The sequence below is a fragment of the Myxine glutinosa genome, chromosome 13 (genome assembly GCF_964187855.1).
Source record: "Myxine glutinosa chromosome 13, kmMyxGlut1.1, whole genome shotgun sequence".
NCBI classification, from domain to species: domain Eukaryota; kingdom Metazoa; phylum Chordata; class Myxini; order Myxiniformes; family Myxinidae; genus Myxine; species Myxine glutinosa.
In genome coordinates this window covers 27,832,992-27,852,435 of record NC_136273.1, presented here as the reverse complement: position 1 = coordinate 27,852,435, position 19,444 = coordinate 27,832,992, and the positions used below count along the sequence as shown (strand labels likewise).

At 48.1% G+C, this 19,444-nt stretch overlaps 1 protein-coding gene across 2 annotated transcripts in view; it reads left to right on the top strand.

The window, feature by feature from the left end:
- The window catches only part of LOC137438746 (CDK5 and ABL1 enzyme substrate 1), a 44,388-nt gene extending 29,076 nt beyond the window's left edge, over nt 1-15,312 (top strand). Inside the window, exons 8-11 of one of the 2 annotated variants that reach the window (XM_068134064.2) lie at nt 2,269-2,402; nt 2,671-2,777; nt 12,829-13,036; nt 13,273-15,312. In XM_068134064.2, the coding sequence (XP_067990165.2) occupies nt 2,269-2,402; nt 2,671-2,777; nt 12,829-13,036; nt 13,273-13,413 (590 nt within the window). In that variant the 3' untranslated portion in view covers nt 13,414-15,312. The remainder of the gene's footprint in view (nt 1-2,268; nt 2,403-2,670; nt 2,778-12,828; nt 13,037-13,272) is intronic. The other variant, XM_068134063.2, reaches the window with a different exon arrangement.
- Nucleotides 15,313-19,444: the final 4,132 nt, after the last annotated feature.

The following is a 19,444-nucleotide window of genomic DNA, read 5'->3' as shown; positions in this document are numbered from 1 at the left end:
ACCTACCCAGGACAGAACAAACAAAGACGACTCACACGGGGAATGATGATAGGAATTGGCTGGAAGGAGAGGATGGCTTGGAGCTGTATTGTGCAGCACGATCGGCGCGTTTAGCAGCCGCCGTTCCTTCGCAGCCCTGCTCAAAACCGCCGTCCAGGCCCCAAGCGGCTGTTGGGTGTTGTTGCTGCTGTGGCCGCCGCTGCTTTTCCAGGATTACAACAGGCTTTGTGCTTTCTGGGATGTCCTCTCCTTGGATGTTCTCTATGTTCTCTTGATCCAATCACTCCTCACCACCGACAACTCAACGCAACCAACGCAACCACTGACCACCACAACGCAACCACTGACGACCAAAACCACACAACTCAGCTCTGCTTCTTGGACCCTCTCTCTTCTCAACGGCTTGGGCTCCCTTTTGTCTGCCGGTAAAAGCTCATCTCTCAAAGCTTGTCTCAGCTTCTCTTTTGGGAGCGTCGCACTGCGGATTTTAGCTGCGGTCACGCCTGCTCATTCCCTCCTCTCAGCGCCTCTCTTTCTTCTTCAAAGCTCGACTCGACTGCTTGGGGAGCGTCGCGCTGTGGGTTATATAGGCCCCGCCCCTCAACCTTTGCGAACCTCCCCGATCGCTCTTCCTCCGCCCTCTCTAGCCAAACCCCTGGCTCATGGTTGGTCGAGTGGGGCTGGCTCACTCCTCCCCTCTATGACAAGGTGGAGACACGCCTTTCTTCTCCGACCCTGCCTCGTGGTCAATGGCGTTATTGGAGGGGAGGTAATTGCCAAACGACGAAAAGGGGGAATGGGAATGAAGGGAATCTATCTCTTTCACTGGTGCAATGGAGTACTTCAATTAATGGGAGACACAGCCTTACCCTAAAACACAGAATAAGATATAACTATCGAACAGGGGTATTCTTTTATTTGGCTGACGTGTATGCTTGTGGACTAATTATGGGACGCCCTTTGACCTTTACACAGCTCCGGAGGCAGGGGGCGCAGAATAACAATAATAATAATAATAAGGCACACAATCAAAAAAAAATACAGTCCTCATATCCGCAACAATATATATATATATACATACATACATACATACATACATACATACATACATACATACATACATACATACAGACGGACAAACACTGTTCTAGACAGCTCTGCCCAATGGGCGACGTTGTAAAAACTCCAAGTAACAGTGATGATCTATATGGAGAGATGTGTTTTTGGAATGCAGACTTCAAATGTTGTTACACACTATTAGGGAAGGTGGTGGGAGTGGGGGAGAACAGAAGCTGAGGAGCAGTGGGAGGATGCTGGCAGGGAGAGGAAACACACAGGCATGGTGTAAAAATGTGTGAGGGACTGGCACGGAGGGGTGAACGGCTCTGAGGCCACGTTCATTGTTAATCGGGTTTCATGAAAATATCAGGAATACACAACATGTGGAGAGAAGAGCAGCTGAAAGGCCAAAGAAAACTGTGCTGTAGCCTGCAAGACAGCAACGGGACATGTTGGTTTGCAAGCCTATGACATGTTGGTGCGAGTGGGATGATTGTGGTAAATGGAGGAAGTTGTGGAGTTTTTTTTTTTCAGTGTCGGTGTGTAGGTTGGTGAAAGAAAGGGGAAATTGGGAGCATGACTGATGTAGAGCAACAGAATGAGTTTTATGGATAAGGCCCACAAACACCCATGAGACCTGGGGATGCAACACTTGATGCAAAAGCACATATGAAATGCACAAGAAGACATGCGAACGGGCAGACTGAATTAATAACGGTGCAGGCAACATGTAACATTAGTGATATGACGGAAATCCAGAATGGTATCCTCAGCTTTGGTAGTGGGTCTCTTGGAGCAGCAGTTTCTTTCTTTCCAAACTGCCTGGATCCCCTCTGCGATTCATCATTAAGGCCTTGATGTTTGTCAGTGACTCCTATCTGTAGACCGGGGAGGCTTGAAGCGCAACGTCTACCATAAAAAAGTTTTATGCATATCTGGAACCAATCGTGTTTTGATGAACCTCCCCCCCTCTTCCCCCCCACACACACATGGGTCAAAATGGGAAAAAATAAACTAAAAATTTGAGATTGGGTCATTCCTGGTGGAATGTTTTGCCATCAATAAACTTTGCTTTAGGTGGGAAGTGTGGGGATTTGCGATGGTATGCCATCAACTTCGCTCAAGTTTGGTGTTTTTAAGATTGTTCATCACAATTATGATGAATCATGATCAATTATGCTGATGTGAGGCTCTGTGCTTGTGAAACAGAATGTTCTGGAGCTGTACGGCCCTTCTCGACCTCGGATTCGATGGAAGTCTTCGACTATAACCCTGAGCTGTTGGACGACCCACAGTGGCCATGTGGCAAGCATAAGCGTGTTCACCTGTTCCCTTCCTTCATGGTCAGCTGTAAAACAGCTCGCACAGACGAATGCTTTTACGAATTTAGGAAGGCGGTTCCATTATTTTTCACGATTGGCTGAAACACATCACATAATAAGTGCTTGCCAATCATAGACCCACCAAAATGAGCAATGCCAAATGTTTCTTAACCACAGACTTTAAGTCAAGTCAAGTTATCAAGAGACTTTTAAGTTATTTTGTACATCTTGTCACAAACCTAATTAGTTTGTGAATGCTGTTTAACTGATTCCGTGCTGACTCCCCCAGACGACCATTATAGCGTATGTGAAGCCATCAGACCTGAAGAAAGACATGAATGGAACGTTTAAGGAAAAGTTTCCACACATAAAGCTGACTCTGAGCAAGATCAGAAGGTACTACACATTGTTGTGGAAGCGCAACAGGGTTGTGCATCTGCAACCACGATTAATTGATCTTTTCTGATTTGTTCTTTCTTTACGTAATTCAAACTGTTGTGTAATTTCTCCATCACCAATATATTAGGCCAAAAAATATATTGTTGCGAATATGGAATTTGGCCTCCATATCCGCTTGTAAATATTCCCCTATTTTCTCCGATACTCCCCAACTCTCCCTTACCCCATTCCCTAGTCCCATTGTCTGTAAACAACACCCATTAGAGCCGATCTTCCCCTTCATCCCCCCATTAAATGTCGTGCCCAGGTCCCCCGCACCACACGTAGACAATTATAGGACATCTTGCTAGTTATTCTTAATCTATGTCAGTTAAGGACTTGTTTCCATTAATTATGACTCTTCGTTGCACCAGAATGTGATTATATGGCACCTGTTAGGAAGTTTAGGACCTCCCCATACCTCCTCCCATCTTCTTCCCCAAACAACAACAACAACAACAAAAGAGGGGGGCGGCGCGGTGACGGCATGGGGAGTGGGCGTCCTCCTTCCGGCTCGGTTAGCCACCATTGACCACGCGCTCCACGGGGTTACCACGAAGGGGCTCCCTGTCGGCCCCTCGTCAAGGGCGGAGCCGGTAACCCCCGCACCCAATGAGAAGCCATGGGCCGATGCCATCTGGGGCGGCGCTAACGAGCCGAGGGCGTGCCACTCCCCGCCGGATATACGCGGCCCCGCGCCGGATGTGACGTGAGATGCGCCCCGAGCTTGGAAGGAAAAGACGCCACCCTCCCGAGCGCTGAGCGACCTCCCCAGCTTGAGACCAAAGTCGCGACCCACAAGCGCTGTGATACCTTCACGCATCTCTGGACACCACCGTACGTGATTCTGTCCCTGAGCCAGGTGCACCTTGAGCCATCGCGACCTGCCTTTCCTTTTCATCAACCCCCGTGTGAGTCAGCCTTGTCCCGTTTGTCTGTAGTCTGTCCGGGGTTAATATAAGAGTGTGTCTAAGTGCCTGTCTTCCTGTAATATACCTCTAGCCCCTGTAATCTAACCTTTTTCCGTACGAATATACTTGAGAACTGAACCCCTGGTGTCGTATTGTGTCATTATAACCCAGCCGGGTGTCTTCTCTTTCCTATTGAGCCAGCATAGCGCGGCTCGTCAACGTCGAGTATAGTCGGGTAATTTGTGGTAATTTGTGCGGACACGACGGCCATTCCGCTCGGCCCACTTTAACATCAAAGTCGTGTCTGTAACAATTGGTGTCGGGAGTGAGATTCGAGGCCCGACCAAATTTTGAAGGAAAAAAAAAAAAAAAAAACGAATAGAGGAAAAAAAAAAAAATTTGGTCAAAATTTGGAGCGGCCGAAATTTGTTTTGTTTTACGAAACTCGAATTTTGCAAGTCGCGCTATGGCGGATCAAGACGGCTGGGGTCCGGTAGGGGAGAGTGAAGCAGGGTCGGTCCAGGACCAAATTGAGGGACATGAGGGACATGAGGAGAGCGAAGCAGCGAGGGTAGCAAACGCACAAAATGGCGCCTCGCTGGTCACCGCGCCCGCGACCGTAGCAGCGCCGCCGATGGATTGGGGCCTATTTATGGAACAAATAAAGGCGCTCATGGTCCAGACAAGTGAAGACCTGAGGAATGACTTGGGAAACCAAATGGGGGTAATGAGGGACGAAGCGAGGGCTCGGAGTGAGCAATTGGGGGTAATGAGGGACGAAGCGAGGGCTCGGAGTGAGCAATTGGGGGTAATGAGGGACGAAGCGAGGGGTACCGGTGAGAAGTTAGACAATAATTTTGAGGAGTTAGACAAGAAAATTGGGAAGTTAGACAATAATTTTGAGGAGTTAGACAAGAAAATTGGGAAGTTAGACAAAAATTTTGAGGGGTTAGACAATGGGATAAAAGAGGTGAGAAATGGGTTAGAGGGGGTAGAAAATAGAATGGCTGCCCAGGAGAATCAGATAGAGGGAGTGAAAACTGGGTTAACGGGGGTAGAAAACAGAATGGCCGCTCAAGAGAATCAAATGGAAGGGATGCAAAAAGGGTTAGAGGGGTTAGAAAACACCATGGAAGGCAAATTGAGGGACATGAGGGACCAAGCGGAAAGGGAAGTTAACCAAATGGGGCAGCAGATAGAGGGGGTCAGAATGGGGGTAGAAACCAAACTGGATGCTCACAGGGAGGAAATGGAGCAGATGAGGGTGGCATCTGGGCAGGAGATGCAAGTGATGGGAGAGCAGATCAGAAGAGGAGTGAGTGAGGAGGTCGGAGGAGTGCGCGAGGAGGTGAGGCACTGTAGGGAGCACATGGAGAAGGAGGTGAGAAAGGGGACTGTAAAGTTACAGGGGGGCATAGAGGTCCTGACGCAGGAGGTGGAACAGCTGACGGAGGGACAAAAAGAACTAACGGAGCAGGTTCAAAGGAACACTGCGGTATTAGGAGGGTTAAAAGTGACACAGAAAGAACTAAAAGACGACTTAATAGCGACAAAGAGGGAATGTCAGATGGTACGTGAGGGACTGACAACAAGGCTGGACGAGGTGATAGAGGTAATGGAGACGAAGGACCGACAGGTAAGGACGCACATGGAAACGGTCAAGGTAGCCTTGGAGGACGAGCTTGAGGAGACAAACCAGGGAATAAAAGAAGTGAAGCACAAATTAGAAGAAGTGGAAGAAGGGATGAGCGAAATTAAGAAGCGACGGAGAGGGGATAAGAAAGAGATAAAAGAGGAGATAAAAGAATTGGTCCAAAGTCTGTGTTTGGATCGTGATGATGTGCTCATTAACCGGATGAGGGATTCGCAGGTGATGGAGGAGAAGCGAAGAGGAAGAGGACCCGGTGTAAGTGGTGACCAATATGGTCGTGCGTATGATGCGCCAGGGGATTTAAAAAGCTTGGGGGTCGAGATAGACCCGGGTGTTCGTGAGAGGCCGTTGGTGAAGTGTGCGACAGGTCTGGTGTGCGAAAGAGGAGGTGTGCGAGAAAGTCCGACTCTGGGGTGTGTGAGGAAAAAGTGTGTGCCAAGGAGTGAGGGTGCTGGCGAGAGTGAGTCGGTCGTAGCGCGTGTGCGAGGGGGCACATGGAAGCGCGGGGTGGTGAGTGTTACAGAGGGTGTGACGGGAGAGTGTGCGCAGGAGTGTGCGCGAGAAAGGTGTGTGACGGACAGGTGCATGAGGAAAGAGTGCGCTGTCAGAAGTAAGGAAGAGTGTCCACCTGTGGTGAGTGTTACAGAGGGTGTAACGGGAGAGTGTGCGCGAGAAAGGTGTGTGACGGACAGGTGCATGAGGAAAGAGTGTGCTGTCAAGAGTAAGGGTGAGTGCGTTGTCACGAGTGGAGGTGAAAGTAGTGAGAGTGACATGGAGCGTGAGTTAGTTGTGACAGGTGAGCGAGGATGTACACCTGGGATGGAAGGATGCACACCTGGAATGGTAGAGCGTGAGTGGGAATGCACGCTGGAGTTGGTGGTGAGGCACGTGGTTGGGTGTGCGAATGAGGGCACACCTGTGATTGTCACAGAGGAGGTGACCGAGGAGGGGGCGCGAAGCGGTGTATTGGTGAGGTGTGCGACCAACGAATGTGTGCCAAAGTGTTCGGTGGTCAGGTGTGTGACCAAGGCTGTGAGTGGAATGGGTGTACCTGGGTGTGTAAGGAAGGGTACGAGGAGCATGGGCACAGCTGGATGTGTGAGCAAGGAACGGGCTGCGGGGTGTAAGCAAGCAGGTGAAGCATCGACGGTGACCGGGTTAAAGGTTAGGTCGACTTTTAGCCGAAGCAGGCCCTCGGTGCGTGCCGGGCCTCGCTTTGAACGGCCGCGTCCAGGCTCCACTAGGCGGAGCTGGCAGCCCGATAGAAAGGGTCGTTATGGCGACCACGTTTTGTTGAGACGTGCCGGCAGGTCGAGATCGGGACATTGGATGGCTCCACGCCGAGGTGATGCGTGGGATCTCGGCCCGGGTAAGCCCCCGTCCCTGCCCCGAATGCCGGACGCATCCACCCGCTGGCACAAAACAACCAGCACCCATTGCTTGGCTTTACGAAGCCGGGCTTTGGACAGGGATTGGCGCACCGAGAGGTATTAGTGAGTCGACTGGGTGATGAGGTTAGTGTTTTGGACCCAAAATTAGAGAAAAGCAAAATTTGATGATTGGCAAAGGATTGGCAGAGTGATGATTGGTAATGGTACAGTGATTGGCAGATGATTGGCAAATTTTTAATTTGTTGCAATTTGATGTGCAAAATTGGTAGTGAGAGACCCCCGATGTGGTGGGATGGCAAATCCACCATCCTTCCCATGTTGGGGCAAAGGAGCACTAGCTATGGGGGTGTATGGCAGTGAAAACTAGCCCGGGTGGGTTAGGATATGGTGTGTAGGGATCTAGCGAAGATGACAGTAGGTAACGTTAAGGTTTAGTTAGTGACTGATACCTGTAGTGGGGACGCAGGTAGATTAGTGTGGATTATAATGACGAGGGAGCGCAATAGTTAAAGGGACGACTGGGAAGCGCAAGTTTCAGAAGGGAGTAGTTAGCTGAGATGATGCCGTGTGTGTGAGAATTGAACAGGTGTGATTGCACAGGTGTGCAACTGGACAGGTGTGTGGAGCCGTGTATGAGTAGTGAGTGTGTGGATCAGCGCGAATGCGCTTGGGGAGAGAAGGGTGCAGGTGGCACCAGGTGTGAGAGCACAGGGTGCAAGTACAGGTGTGTGGAGAGAGTTGGAGTAAGTGGTATGGAGTGGTGTGCGTGGTGCGAAGGTGTGGATGGGGGAAGAGTGGACCCCTTTCACGAGTACCCGGGGCGGGTAGTGTAAGTGTTAGGTAGAGGGTACAGGTAAATTGTGGTTGGATATTGGCATTTGTGGTGCGGTTGCAGAATGGTGTTGTGGATGGGTGCATTAGTGTTGTGGAAATGGCTGGGCGTGTAGCCTGTTAGTGTGTGTAGTTGGTTGGGCACTCCACCACTGTGAGGATGTCGGCCAGGTGAGGCCGCAGGTGGGCTCTGGGAGCCGGTAGTTGTGAGTGGGTGCCTGAGGATCCCGGGTGTGGATCGGGCAGCCCAGTGCCAGAGAGGGCACGGAGTGGGGAGAGAGCCAGAGGGCCTTCCCCTGGTAGTTAGGTTAGGGTAAGGAGCAGGTAAGCTCGGAGGCAACTGCAGTGGTGGAGGTGTGCAGGTGGGTAGACCCACTGGGAGAGGTACACGTCGCAGCCCAGAAATTGTACGAGGGCACCGGGAGATGAATCGGGGGAGTGAGACCCCAAATTGAAGAGCACCACAGTTTGGCCAATGGGAATTGGTTTTTAGAACCCATAGTGTAAGAGGGCCAATGGTTTGGCCGGAGAAAGACCCCGGGTAGTGTAAAGTTGTTAAAGTCATTTAGGAAATAGTTAGGATTGAAGAACCTGTCGCACCATACGCAGCCACTTACCTGTGGTGATGATGATGACTCCACACCTGTGTTTTCTTTGTTTTGTTGCAGGAGATGAATCGCTGTGTGGATTTGTGAGACGCATCACGACGTGGATGAGACATTGGGGTGATTCCATCTCTCCCTCCCTAGGAGGGACTGATGATGAATTGGTAATGGCAAATTTTGATGAGAGTTGAAAATGGCAAATTTGATTGGTTAGGAGGGAGAGAAGACGAATTTGGTATATGGGAGGAACGGGGAAGACAGTAGGGATGTTGTCGATTCGTAAAGTAGATGTTTATGGGTAGTGTTGTGTTTTGTGGATACAGTAAGGGGTAAGGGAGGGGCCATGTAGGTTACCTGGTGGGGGGGGGCGTACGATAGGAACGTACCTGTCTCACCTGGTTCCCATGTGCCCCCAGTGTGCATTACCTTATATTGCGTGCACTTTTGCGCCCTTACCACCTTACTCACTTGTTTCTTCTTTTGTCTCCCACCTCCGAGGATCTGGCTTTGGGGTAGAGAGAGAGGAGAGAGAGGTGCTGGCTACGCAGTTGTGGGCCTGCACTTTCGCTGTTGGCTGCCTGGGTCGATACACCATATGGACCGCAATGTTTGTGGCCACCCACAATGGACCGCAGCTCTTTTGCGGCCAAGCACCACCCGTGGAAGGACCTATGGGTCAACGTGGCACCTATGCCATAAAGGTGAACCACTGTTAATTAACGCCAAGTGCACCACAAGAAGAGCAAGAGACACCTGCAGGGTTAGGGGTTGTCGAATTTATTTTTATTCCAATGAACAATGGTGACTGCACCGATTGGTGGTGGGGTGGTGCTTTTGATGCTCGGGAAGGGTGCTCTGCACGTTATTAAAGGCCGTCGGCCACAGAGCACTCGTGGGTTGGTGTATCGATGTTGGCAAGCGCGCTCTCTCTATGCATAACATCTGCATGTGTTCCTCCAAAGACAGGTCCTGGATCGTAGTGTAGATATCAGCGTAATCTTGTAAATAATGCTCCCTACCGGCTGTATGTTTAGTTTGAGAATTCTTTCCGGATTCGGTTATCCTGTGGGTGTGTTTCTGTGAGGAGAAGGGTGCAACGTCGCAGGGGGACATATTTACTCATTTGTGAATATCTGTAAAACTGTCGCACTCAGGGTAGAGTTAATAGTAGAGGGAACTACATTGCGTGCCACACTAAAGTAGGTAAAAATTTATCGGGTCGGGACGCCCCGAGGGTAGAGAAGGGTGCAATGTTGCGAATATGGAATTTGGCCTCCATATCCGCTTGTAAATATTCCCCTATTTTCTCCGATACTCCCCAACTCTCCCTTACCCCATTCCCTAGTCCCATTGTCTGTAAACAACACCCATTAGAGCCGATCTTCCCCTTCATCCCCCCATTAAATGTCGTGCCCAGGTCCCCCGCACCACACGTAGACAATTATAGGACATCTTGCTAGTTATTCTTAATCTATGTCAGTTAAGGACTTGTTTCCATTAATTATGACTCTTCGTTGCACCAGAATGTGATTATATGGCACCTGTTAGGAAGTTTAGGACCTCCCCATACCTCTCCGCATCTCTTCCCCATGAAGAAGCGCCAACTACAACAACAACAACAAAAGAGGGGGGCGGCGCGGTGACGGCATGGGGAGTGGGCGTCCTCCTTCCGGCTCGGTTAGCCACCATTGACCACGCGCTCCACGGGGTTACCACGAAGGGGCTCCCTGTCGGCCCCTCGTCAAGGGCGGAGCCGGTAACCCCCGCACCCAATGAGAAGCCATGGGCCGATGCCATCTGGGGCGGCGCTAACGAGCCGAGGGCGTGCCACTCCCCGCCGGATATACGCGGCCCCGCGCCGGATGTGACGTGAGATGCGCCCCGAGCTTGGAAGGAAAAGACGCCACCCTCCCGAGCGCTGAGCGACCTCCCCAGCTTGAGACCAAAGTCGCGACCCACAAGCGCTGTGATACCTTCACGCATCTCTGGACACCACCGTACGTGATTCTGTCCCTGAGCCAGGTGCACCTTGAGCCATCGCGACCTGCCTTTCCTTTTCATCAACCCCCGTGTGAGTCAGCCTTGTCCCGTTTGTCTGTAGTCTGTCCGGGGTTAATATAAGAGTGTGTCTAAGTGCCTGTCTTCCTGTAATATACCTCTAGCCCCTGTAATCTAACCTTTTTCCGTACGAATATACTTGAGAACTGAACCCCTGGTGTCGTATTGTGTCATTATAACCCAGCCGGGTGTCTTCTCTTTCCTATTGAGCCAGCATAGCGCGGCTCGTCAACGTCGAGTATAGTCGGGTAATTTGTGGTAATTTGTGCGGACACGACGGCCATTCCGCTCGGCCCACTTTAACATCAAAGTCGTGTCTGTAACAATATATTGCTGGTCTCTGGTCAGACCAAAGTTCCAGAATTGATGCGGCGATGGTTTTTTTTTTCCTGGTTTTTTTTGAAAAGCATGGATATAGAGGTGTTTTTTGTGTCCTCATGCCTTGCAGTCCTCATCTGCTGTGGAGCCGTCCAGAGAGAAATTAAAGACAGCCAATGGGACTTGTAGGCCTTTTTTTTGTAAATAATGAACACAAGCTTAAGTTATTTTAAAATGTATTTATTCTGAAAATCATTAAGTTCTTCAAGCATATTATAGACTGCCATTTCGTTCTCGAGATCACCTCGCCGTACCGTTAAACATTCCACTGTGTCGATCGCGTCAACACTGCGCATGCGCAAGTGGTCTAACAGACCGATGGTCTCCCACGATCTCTTCTCCCAGTCCATCAGATTATCACAGACACTTACAACTTCATGACAAACGAGATAGGATACAGGCCTAACTAACGAGACCACCCGCAGCTCTCTAGGCCTTCGGGTTGCTTCACAGGACCCCGACAAAGAACGTCTTCGTTTCAATAAATGACAATATCCAGCCGATAGAGGCCTTGCATCGCGTGAGCGTCGTCCATGGCAACCGGTCCCGGCCACCATCTTGGGTGGCATAAACAACATGGCGGGAAAGCTGTCGTTTGATCAGACGGACCTGTCGGTTTACGCCCGTAGCTTGCCCGTTGAGGCGTTTTCGCAGTATTGCGAGAAACTGAGGCTGTGTCATCTGCCTGTGGACCCGTGTGGACCCACAAGTACGCCACACACACTCCACAAGTACGCCACACACACTCCACACGTACGCCACAAGTACGCCACACACACTCCACAAGTACGCCACACGTATCTGTTACGGATTCGTCACTTCCGTTGTGGTGGTTTGCATCCACTGTAAATATTTCTGATTCCATGTATTATTATTGTTGTAATTTAAAGGGAACAGACACTCCACACGTATACCACACGTACGCCACACACACTCCACACGTACACCACAAGTACGCCACACGTACGCCATATGCACTCCACATGTACACCACATGTACACCACACGTACGCCACACACACTCCACACGTACACCACAAGTATGCCACACGTACACCACAAGTACGCCACACGTACACCACACACACTCCACACGTACACCACACGTACGCCACACACACTCCACACGTACACCACAAGTATGCCACACACACTCCACAACCACAAGTACGCCACACGTATGCCACACACTCCACAAGTACGCCATACGGACTCCACATGTACGTAACCAAATGCCTAATCCCGCTTTTCGCTTCGCGAGCGAAGGTAACAACCTCATGAGCTATATCCTCACCTGAGAGCTGCAGTCAAGGCAGCCATGAATCGGTTTTAGCGTTGTGTCGTCCGGAATATGGTAGAATGACAAGCCTGATCCCTTATGAAATCGGGCTGTACATCCGACAGCACAACAACTCTACCATCGTGTAGGGGGCAATTTATATGTGAGACGAGTTTCAAATTGCCGCCATGACGTATGGTGGCAGAAGCAGTTTTGCCACCCAAGCAGTCACGTGACTAAGACGATGACGTCACATGCAACTTCCCCATTGGATTCATGACGTCACGGCACACAAAACTACTCATATCTTTGGAACGGCTGGTTGGATTTGGACAAACTAAACGCAGTTTCGTAGGAGAGAACCGTGCGCGAACGTCGATACCAAATTAAAAAAAAAAATTGTTGACGCGCAGGGTCAAAATCGATGCGGGCGCTGACCAGAACCCGGAAATATATTTTTCTCGGCCTAATAGTGCCGTTGTGCATTTTCAGGTATTTCGTAGGTTCTATTCTTATCATGCTATGTCAGCATGGCACAAACGATAGCGTGTTTTTCAATGATTTATTTAACAGTGATACAAGGCTCACGGTGGAGCTTGAACATACTGTATATTGCACACAGGACAAGGACGTTAACAGACAATGGACAGATCACCACTGTTTGGGATTGGAGCCTGGGATCCATTAGAAGCTATGCACTGAAAAGGGAATGCTGAGCAGGTTAACCCAGCCATCTCTTTTCCTACATGTTGGAAAGAGGGATGCCTATAAAAGTGAATGGTTAGCATTTGATGGCTTCAGTCACATTATAATTGAAGCGTCCCAAAACTCATTCAACACTTAATGCAGCCTTCCACCTGTCCCTCCCCTCTTGCCTCCACTTCAAATTCAACTGTTTCTCCCAGTCTGAAGCAGGACATGTGCAAGCTCGCACAGGGAGAGGACAGCCTTGGCGAAGCCCCGTTGGCTATGGCACTCGTCTATTTTGAAAAGCTCGTGCTGCAGGGCAAGCTCAACAAGTACAACCGCAAGCTGTGTGCTGGTGCGTGCCTGCTGCTTGCCGCCAAGCTTGCCAGTGATCTTCGGCGCCATGAAGTGAAATTGCTCATTGATGTAAGAATTGCCCCTTGTGTCATAAAGTCTGCCTCTTGGCCCACTTGCTACAACCTTTTCCACTTGTGGTACTATGATCTCCCTCTCCCTCCTTTTCAATCTTCCATTACTTGTGTAAATGAGGAGAGTTTTCACCATTTTGCATCCAGTAAGGCCTCAGCCTAGCATTACTGTGCCTGTTGACCAATTCCACAAAGGGACCTGCACCGCTTAGCTTGTGCTCTTCCATGGTGTAGAAAGTCGAAGAGCGGTTGAAGCTGAACCGTCGTCACCTTATTGCATACGAGTTCCCCGTGCTTGTGGCGCTCGAGTTCACACTACACCTTCCCGCCAACGAAGTGCTACCCCACTACCGCCGCTTGTTCAGCCGGTCATAGCTGTTCGAAGCTTGGCGATTTCTACTGCAAGCACATCTGCCGTGCCCTCCTGGGCCTTTCGATTCGACGTGGATACTGCTATGTTCCTGTGCCAAATCTTACGTTTTAAGAAAATATCACCATAAAGTGATTCGGGGTTTCTTTGGGTGATTTCTGACATTTTTAGTTTTATCATTGTGAACTCCCCTCCTCCTTACATGTAATGGGGTTACATGTACGGGGTTGTCCAAAAGTTTGGTTACTGATATACACAGGGAGTTCAAAAGACTGTATGAGCGAGATGTTTGCAATCCTCCCAAGACGCGCCACAGACATAGATCAACGATGTAGAATTATATAAACATAAATATATTTACACATTTTTATATATTCTTACTAATGCACCATTATATTGAAGAATCTTTCAAAAGGATGGGTGTGTTTGTTTTTAAATGATGTATGTTTTTCAAGCAATTACCACATCCGTGGCACAATAGTACTAAATGGCACGATCGTAGTTCCTGAAAGAAATTAAATAATACGAGTCACTTTATAGTTGCCAGACGTCAATTAATAATGAGAATGCACATGAAATTCTAAAATCACCTCAACCTTTCACATCTTCTTCTTCATTTTCTCTGCACCTTCATCCGAACAGTTAGGGGTCGGCCATTCCATTCCGCTCTGTCCTCTGCATATTCCTCTCTCAATCCCACGACCTCCCTCCAACTTAATCTCCGTTGTCCTCTTGATATTTTCCCACTAAATTGCTCATTCCATGCTTTCTTCATTGCTTCTTTATCTCTCTTCCTTATCACTCGTCCAAATCCCCGCAACCTAGACTCTAATCCTTTCTGTGATGCTTCCAACTCGAGCTCTCTTGCATATCTCCTCATTCCAAGAATCCACAGAAGCATTCTCATCTCTGTCTTCTCCAGGAACTCCTCTTCCCTTTTTCTCAAAGCCACTGCACCATACATTATAACTGGTCTAATCACGGGCCTGTGTACTTTAGCCTTCAATCACTGACGACTCCACCAACCCCCTTCCTTTTTGCTCATGCAGCCTTCACTGTATCCTGGATTTCTGATTCACAACCTCCCCCTTCCTTTAGTACTGAGCAAAGGTATTTGAATTTGTCCACTTGTATCAGCTCTTCACCGCTTATCTACAATCTTGACCCTCTCTACATCGGTCTCACCACACACTATTACTTCTGTCATTCCAGCATTAACCTTCACCCCCTGCCCCTCTAAGCTCTCTTGCCATTCCAGCACTCTTCTCTGCAGCTGTTCATTTGAGTCTGTTGTTATGACGACGTCGTCTGCGAACAGGTGTCACTCAGCATGTCCATCACTGGTACACAGGAAGAGACTTGGTGAAGATGAACCTTCACTCTATAATATTGTGAGTCCCCATTCGTTGCCTTAGACCTTTCACATGAAATGTTGCACAAATGGGGTGAAATGTGCATATGATTTTGAAAATCAGCTATGGGGCACAGCAGATCACATGGAAGTCGGTGGAAATGAATTTGCAATTGGTCATGGCTTTGAAACCAATACAAATTTTTATTACGGACCATAGGTGTCATTAAGTTACATATATCGAACATACGGTTTCAAAGGGAGCACCTCACAGCCATTAGAGCATTTAAATTGCATCAGATGTGGCAATAAATGTGAATCATTCCCAGCTTGCCGGCTCGATGACAGAAGACGCCATTTGCATTTTTGCAGACTGCATCCCCAGCCCGTTTACAATCCCGTGCGGCTAGTTACTCACAACTTGCTAGTTTTAATAACAGTTCAATTCATTGGTAGCAAAATGGACATGTGGGTAATGTATGTATAATGTGGAAAGCAAGGTTTTATGTGTTCATTGGTAATGTGTGAAAATATATGCATTATCCTATCATGACTATGCGATGAGCATTATTAATATATGATAATACATTAAACCCTCCAGTAAGGAAGGCAAACATGCACAGGTAAATCTACAAGCTAAGGGTAGAAAGAGAGGTTTCGTTGCTGGATTGATTAATTGACTGATGGCACCAACACTGCTGAGGTCTGCTGATCCACTGATGTGGAACCACGACCGAGGTTGTGGACCCCTGTTTGAGGAGGTTATGGGCTGAAAGGTTTGAAACCTTTGAAGAACAGAATCCAGCCGATGATACAAGTATATACGTGGAAGGAATGTATGGAGACAAAAGGTCTGAAGGTGAATATCGGAAAGACGAAGGTGATGGCAAGTGGTAAAGCATGTGGTGAGGTGGAAAGAACTGGGAAGTGGCCCTGTGCTGTGTGTAGGAAGGGTGTCGGAGTGAACTCCATTCAATGTACAATGTGCGCTGAGTGGGTTCATCAAAAATGTAGTGGTCTGAGAGGGTCATTAACCAGTGTGGTAGCTACATTCAAGTGTAAGGTGTGCACAGAGGGAGCTGCAGATGGAGGAAATGTTGAGTTGGATCTTGGAGACGGCGTGAAGCTGGAAGGTGTGAAAACATTTTGCTACCTCGGAGACATGCTGAATGGAGAAGGTGGATCAGACTCGGCAACGGTTGCTCGAGTGAGATGTGCATGGAAGAAGTTTCGGGAACTGAGTGGCGTGCTGATGGTGAGGGGAGTGTCGTTGAAGCTGAAGGGAAAGGTGTATGCTGCATGTGTGAGAAGTGTTATGATTTATGGGAGCGAGACATGGGTAATGAACGTAGAGCAGCAACGATGGTTGGAAAGGGTGGAAATGCGAATGGTTCGACGGATGTGCGGAGTATCGTTGAGAGAGAGGAAGACAAATGATGAATTGCGAAAGATGATGGGAATAGAGCCTGTGATTGATGCTGTGAAGAGGAACAGGTTGAGATGGTTTGGTCATGTGTTGAGGAAGGATGAAAGTGACTGGTTGAGAAGAGTGATGGAAATGAATGTAGAAGGAAGCAGAGGACGGGGAAGACCGAGAAAGACTTGGCTAAAGATGGTGGAAGAAGAAATGCGGGCAAGGGGGTTAACAAGGAGAGATGCAGAAAATAGGGGAAAATGGAAAAGATTGTCATGGGGACCGCAAGGCTAACCCCCGCTCTAGCAGGGAAAATGGCCTTTAAAATGCATGTTGTTGTATGATGTTGATACAAGTAGCCAAAAACTCAGTCGATCGCTTATAAGTTACTACGGTGTTTACCTTTAGGTTTAGGTGAACAGCTACCTGTGTTTTAAGGTTTGTGATTATAATATTTAAGTTCAGGGTGTTGTAGTTTAGGAATAGCCATGACTGTTCAAGAAATGATTATAATGGTGCGGAGCAGCTTTATGAAAAATCTTTATTGTTTTTTTTAGATTATAGACATTACATTAAGGTGGTTGAGATGATCCACTGTAAGAACAAAAAAAAATCGCAACCAACCAAAAAGTTATTGGTTGGCTGTGCTTTTTTTTCCATTCTGGAACTCCATTGCCACATCTTGAGAAGTTATTTCTTTTCTTTGCGAGTTCCAAATGTAATCGTCAAGGAATGTTGACGAGTCTGTCAGACCTGCCCCGTGATTTGTTCACTTGCCCAAAACAATCCACTCGGGGCCTTTTTCTACCTTTTCCAGCGGCTCCGGTGCAGTGGGAGTGTTTTCACAAAGGATTCCCTTTCTCCCTTGCACCTGCGTATTCCTTCGCACTGCCAGGTTGCCTACCTCATCTCTCAAGGTCTTTGTTTACTGAACCTTGTCGGGATTAGTTCACCTCTGCCATATCTTTTCCCCTGTTAATATGGAAGGCTGACATTACCATTTTATCTTGAACGGAAAGCTCTCATGATGTCGCGATTCCCCATCGGTCATTTTGTATAATATGTTTCTACCTCGTATTTTCTACCAACGTGGCAGTGTCTGGTTGAGTCTAACTCCGATGTGTTGTTTTGATTATCAATCCTCAAGGAAAACAAAGCCCATTTGTGATGGGGTGAGGGCTTGAGCTTTGCCTTGGCTTCCCTCATTAGATTGAGAGATTGTCACCTGAAAAGGTGAAAAAGTCTTCTTTGTGTACCTTGTATGAAACTCGGCGTTGCGAGACATCTTATAGATATGAAAACGTTTTATTTATGGCCTCATATATGGTGTCCACTTTATCAGAGGGACGGATGACAAATGCGTCATCCACGCAACGGACGGAACCAAACACGTGGCTGCACTAGTGGGGATGGAATGGTGCATTCCTCCAAATCCTCCATCACCATGTTAGCAATCACGGCCGATAACGGGGAACCCATAGCGGTGCCAAAACCTGTTTGTAGTATACCTCATTAAACACAAAGTAGGTGGAAGAGAGGCAAGTAGAAAGCATGTCACGTACGTCCTATAGGACTTAGGGCTCCCGCAGTCCTTTTCCACCGATCATCTTCCATCAAACGCCGATTCGCCACCTCGATCGCCGGGGCTATGGGGGCACGTTGGTAAATAGCGAGACAACGTCAAACGATACCATGGCTACGATGGTCTCGTGCGATTCGATTGTGAGATGTTTCACTCTTTCAGCAAAGGCGGTGCTATTGTGTAAGGATTGCTCTGTTTTCCCTACCAAATATTTCAGAATGTTGGTCAAAAATTTGGATAAAGTTTATGATGGTCCATTAATACAAAAGACGATTAATCGTAATGGGACTCCTTCTTTGTGCACCTTTTTTTTCTTCTTTTTTTTTTTTTGGGGGTACACAAGATCGAGGCTCTTGAAAGAGCTAACATTAATCGCACAAAAAGTCAAACCGACACATAAAACATATAATAGGGGGAGCGGTAGACAAGATGGGGAGAGATGGGGAAGCACACAAACAAAACATTTGAGAGCAGGGACATCGAGAGATCTGTGGGAGGGAGAGGGCTTGGGGGGAGCTGGGAGAGGAATAAAACATATGAACACTGCAAAGACTTCCAGGAAAGAAGTTGGAATTTCAAAAAAGTGGATTTGGAGTGAATTAGCGGGGGTAGAAAAGATCAAGGCGTTGGATGGGGGAAGATAAGAGATGGTGGTGAACAGCTGTTTTAAAGACCTGGAGGGAGGAGTGGGATTGAAGGGAGTGGGGGAGTTTGTTCCAGAGGTGGGAGAAAAGAGGATTGAAAGAGTGAAGGTTTGGTAGCCCGTACGCCCTGGGGGCCACTCCATTGCTGCTGTGTAGCCGTCTGTATACCACAGCTGACAGTCTTCCAGTCGCTTTAATTCTGGCAAGCAATGAGCACCTTCGTCCCTCCTTAGTTGGACCTGAGATTAACCGCTCAAGTAGTTGGATCCGCCAACATATCTCGCATTTTATTCGTGTATACGAGCCGATCCATGAGCACCGTTGCACGTCCTTTGTCCAAGCACCATGTCATCCATACTGCGCAGCTCTGGTAGTGGTAAAGCTTTTTGTTGTTGCTGGTCCAGATTGAAATTATTAGATATTAAATCACCAATTGTGACTGCTTGTATCATTGTACCCACCTCTTTACCGCATACCGCCTCGTGTTGACATTGATACCATTACAGGTTTATTTTGTGCTTTCATCTCACTAACAGCTTTGCCCACCCCCACCTTTGAGTATATAAGGGGATTTTGAGATTATTTTATCACTCTTGAGGAAGGTTAACGGATGCATGTGGTTTCTCACATTTTGTTAACCGAAACGTTGTCATTGTTGGTTCAATTAAAGGTTGGAGATGTTACCATGGAGTCGTTTGAATTTACTCCCAACCGCAAGTCTTTGCTTGTTATATACATATATATACATATATAAGTAAAATCTGTTCTGTATATTGAAAACAAGAACAAAATGTTTAAATTAGAACAAATTACTAAGTGGAGTGGTTAAAGACTTGTTTCTTTCTCCACTGACTGCTGTCGGTTCCATTCTGCTGGCGGTCTTAGTGTGGTGAGAATTCCAAACCTGTCTCAACACGAGCTGGGGGTAGAGGAGGTCATCGTCTGACAGTGGATCGAACGTGGCAGGTGTATCGTACCTATAGTATTTATGGTACGGCATTTGACTTGCGAGTATCTCGTTGCGATAACTTTTGGATCGCTCCTC